We start from the raw sequence: 2490 nt of genomic DNA on the forward strand, positions 1-2490 counted from the left end.
CCACCCCCCGCCCCATGCCGTGCCCAAGCCTCCCGCGAGCGGGGCCTTACTTGCTGTGGAACAGAAGGGGCCATAGGTGTGTCCCCGACGGGAGGAAGCGAGACCAAGAGAAAAAGCGAGGAGTAAAGATGGAAAGAAAGAGAAACATGGGAAATTAGACCCAGAGAGAGAGAAATGCAGAGACGGACAGAGACAGAGAACACGATGGAGAGGCAGAGAGGGCAGGGCTGGGAGCACCCCCAGCCCCCAGAACCTGCTCCGGCCCCTGGCGCACCTGCCGCTCATCTGGATCTCCTGTCCATTCTTCAGCCACTTGACCTCGGCGTCGGGGTCGGCCAGCTCCACGGTCAGCCGGATCTTGTGGCCCTTGTTCACCTGGTAGGCCGGCTGCAGCTTCTTCTGGAAGGCTGAGCACCACCCCTCAGCCCCCGCTCCAGCCGCCCCGCCCCCACCCCAGGCCGGCCCTGGCAGGAGGCTCTCGCCAACAGCCGTGTGGCAGAGGGCCCAGCCTCCGGCCGCCCCTTTGTCTCTCTGGTCTCCACTGTGACTGCCTGTCTCTCTCTGTTCGCCTGTCTTCCTCGGGGTCCTCTGTACCTGCTCAGCTCAGGGACACGGCCGGGGGCTTCCAGACAGACAGAAGCTCCGCGCAGAAGCAGGTGGCGGGAGGAAGGGCCCTGTCTGCCCCGACTCCCTCGGTGTTTGTGCTCCTGCCCAGAGGGCGGGTGAGGCCTCTGCCTTCCCAGCTCACCCTTAGGGGCTGCCAGGTGCCTGGCTGTCAGCCGTACTGGGGAAGGGCCACCTGCCTGGGGTGAGGGGCTGGCCTTGCCCCTTCTGTTTCTTTTCTTCTGTTTGCCTGAGAGGAAGAGTCACAGGCCCGTCTCTCCTCCCAGGTGGAGGTCTCTGGCCTAACCTGGCTTCTTACCCTTTCCTTGGGCAGAGAGGGTGCAGCAGGCCTCTCTTCTTTTCCGGGAGGCGATCGCCTGCTTTTCATTTGGTGTGGAGGGCTCACCTGGGCCCTCTCCCTGGTTTGGGGCGGAGGGCTCCCCTGGGCCCTGACCCTGGTTTGGGGCGGAGGGCTCCCCTGGGCCCTGACCCTGGTTTGGGGCGGAGGGCTCCCCTGGGCCCTGACCCTGGTTTGGGGCGGAGGGCTCCCCTGGGCCCTGACCCTGGTTTGGGGCGGAGGGCTCCCCTGGGCCCTGACCCTGGTTTGGGGCGGAGGGCTCCCCTGGGCCCTGACCCTGGTTTGGGGCGGAGGGCTCCCCTGGGCCCTGACCCTGGTTTGGGGCGGAGGGCTCCCCTGGGCCCTGACCCTGGTTTGGGGCGGAGGGCTCCCCTGGGCCCTGACCCTGGTTTGGGGCGGAGGGCTCCCCTGGGCCCTGACCCTGGTTTGGGGCGGAGGGCTCCCCTGGGCCCTGACCCTGGTTTGGGGCGGAGGGCTCCCCTGGGCCCTGACCCTGGTTTGGGGCGGAGGGCTCCCCTGGGCCCTGACCCTGGTTTGGGGCGGAGGGCTCCCCTGGGCCCTGACCCTGGTTTGGGGCGGAGGGCTCCCCTGGGCCCTGACCCTGGTTTGGGGCGGAGGGCTCCCCTGGGCCCTGACCCTGGTTTGGGGCGGAGGGCTCCCCTGGGCCCTGACCCTGGTTTGGGGCGGAGGGCTCCCCTGGGCCCTGACCCTGGTTTGGGGCGGAGGGCTCCCCTGGGCCCTGACCCTGGTTTGGGGCGGAGGGCTCCCCTGGGCCCTGACCCTGGTTTGGGGCGGAGGGCTCCCCTGGGCCCTGACCCTGGTTTGGGGCGGAGGGCTCCCCTGGGCCCTGACCCTGGTTTGGGGCGGAGGGCTCCCCTGGGCCCTGACCCTGGTTTGGGGCGGAGGGCTCCCCTGGGCCCTGACCCTGGTTTGGGGCGGAGGGCTCCCCTGGGCCCTGACCCTGGTTTGGGGCGGAGGGCTCCCCTGGGCCCTGACCCTGGTTTGGGGCGGAGGGCTCCCCTGGGCCCTGACCCTGGTTTGGGGCGGAGGGCTCCCCTGGGCCCTGACCCTGGTTTGGGGCGGAGGGCTCCCCTGGGCCCTGACCCTGGTTTGGGGCGGAGGGCTCCCCTGGGCCCTGACCCTGGTTTGGGGCGGAGGGCTCCCCTGGGCCCTGACCCTGGTTTGGGGCGGAGGGCTCCCCTGGGCCCTGACCCTGGTTTGGGGCGGAGGGCTCCCCTGGGCCCTGACCCTGGTTTGGGGCGGAGGGCTCCCCTGGGCCCTGACCCTGGTTTGGGGCGGAGGGCTCACCTGGGCCCTGTCCCTGGTTTGGGGCGGAGGGCTCACCTGGGCCCTGTCCCTGGTTTGGGGCGGAGGGCTCACCTGGCCCTGTCCCTGGTTTGGGGCGGAGGGCTCCCCTGGGCCCTGTCTCTGGTTTGGGGCGGAGGGCTCCCCTGGGCCCTGTCCCTGGTTTGGGGCGGAGGGCTCCCCTGGGCCCTGTCCCTGGTTTGGGGCGGAGGGCTCACCTGGGC

The 2490-nt window shown here is 70.3% G+C and overlaps 1 protein-coding gene across 1 annotated transcript in view; it reads right to left on the reverse strand.

Moving 5' to 3' along the window:
* The window catches only part of MYBPC3 (myosin binding protein C, cardiac), a 26778-nt gene that overhangs the window by 17779 nt on the left and 6509 nt on the right, over nt 1-2490 (reverse strand). Inside the window, 1 exon segment of the mRNA XM_015569479.1 lies at nt 275-407. Coding sequence (XP_015424965.1) covers nt 275-407 — 133 coding nt within the window.

Source organism: Myotis davidii, unplaced genomic scaffold (assembly GCF_000327345.1).
Source record: "Myotis davidii unplaced genomic scaffold, ASM32734v1 scaffold265, whole genome shotgun sequence".
In the NCBI taxonomy this organism is placed as follows: Eukaryota; Metazoa; Chordata; class Mammalia; order Chiroptera; family Vespertilionidae; genus Myotis; species Myotis davidii.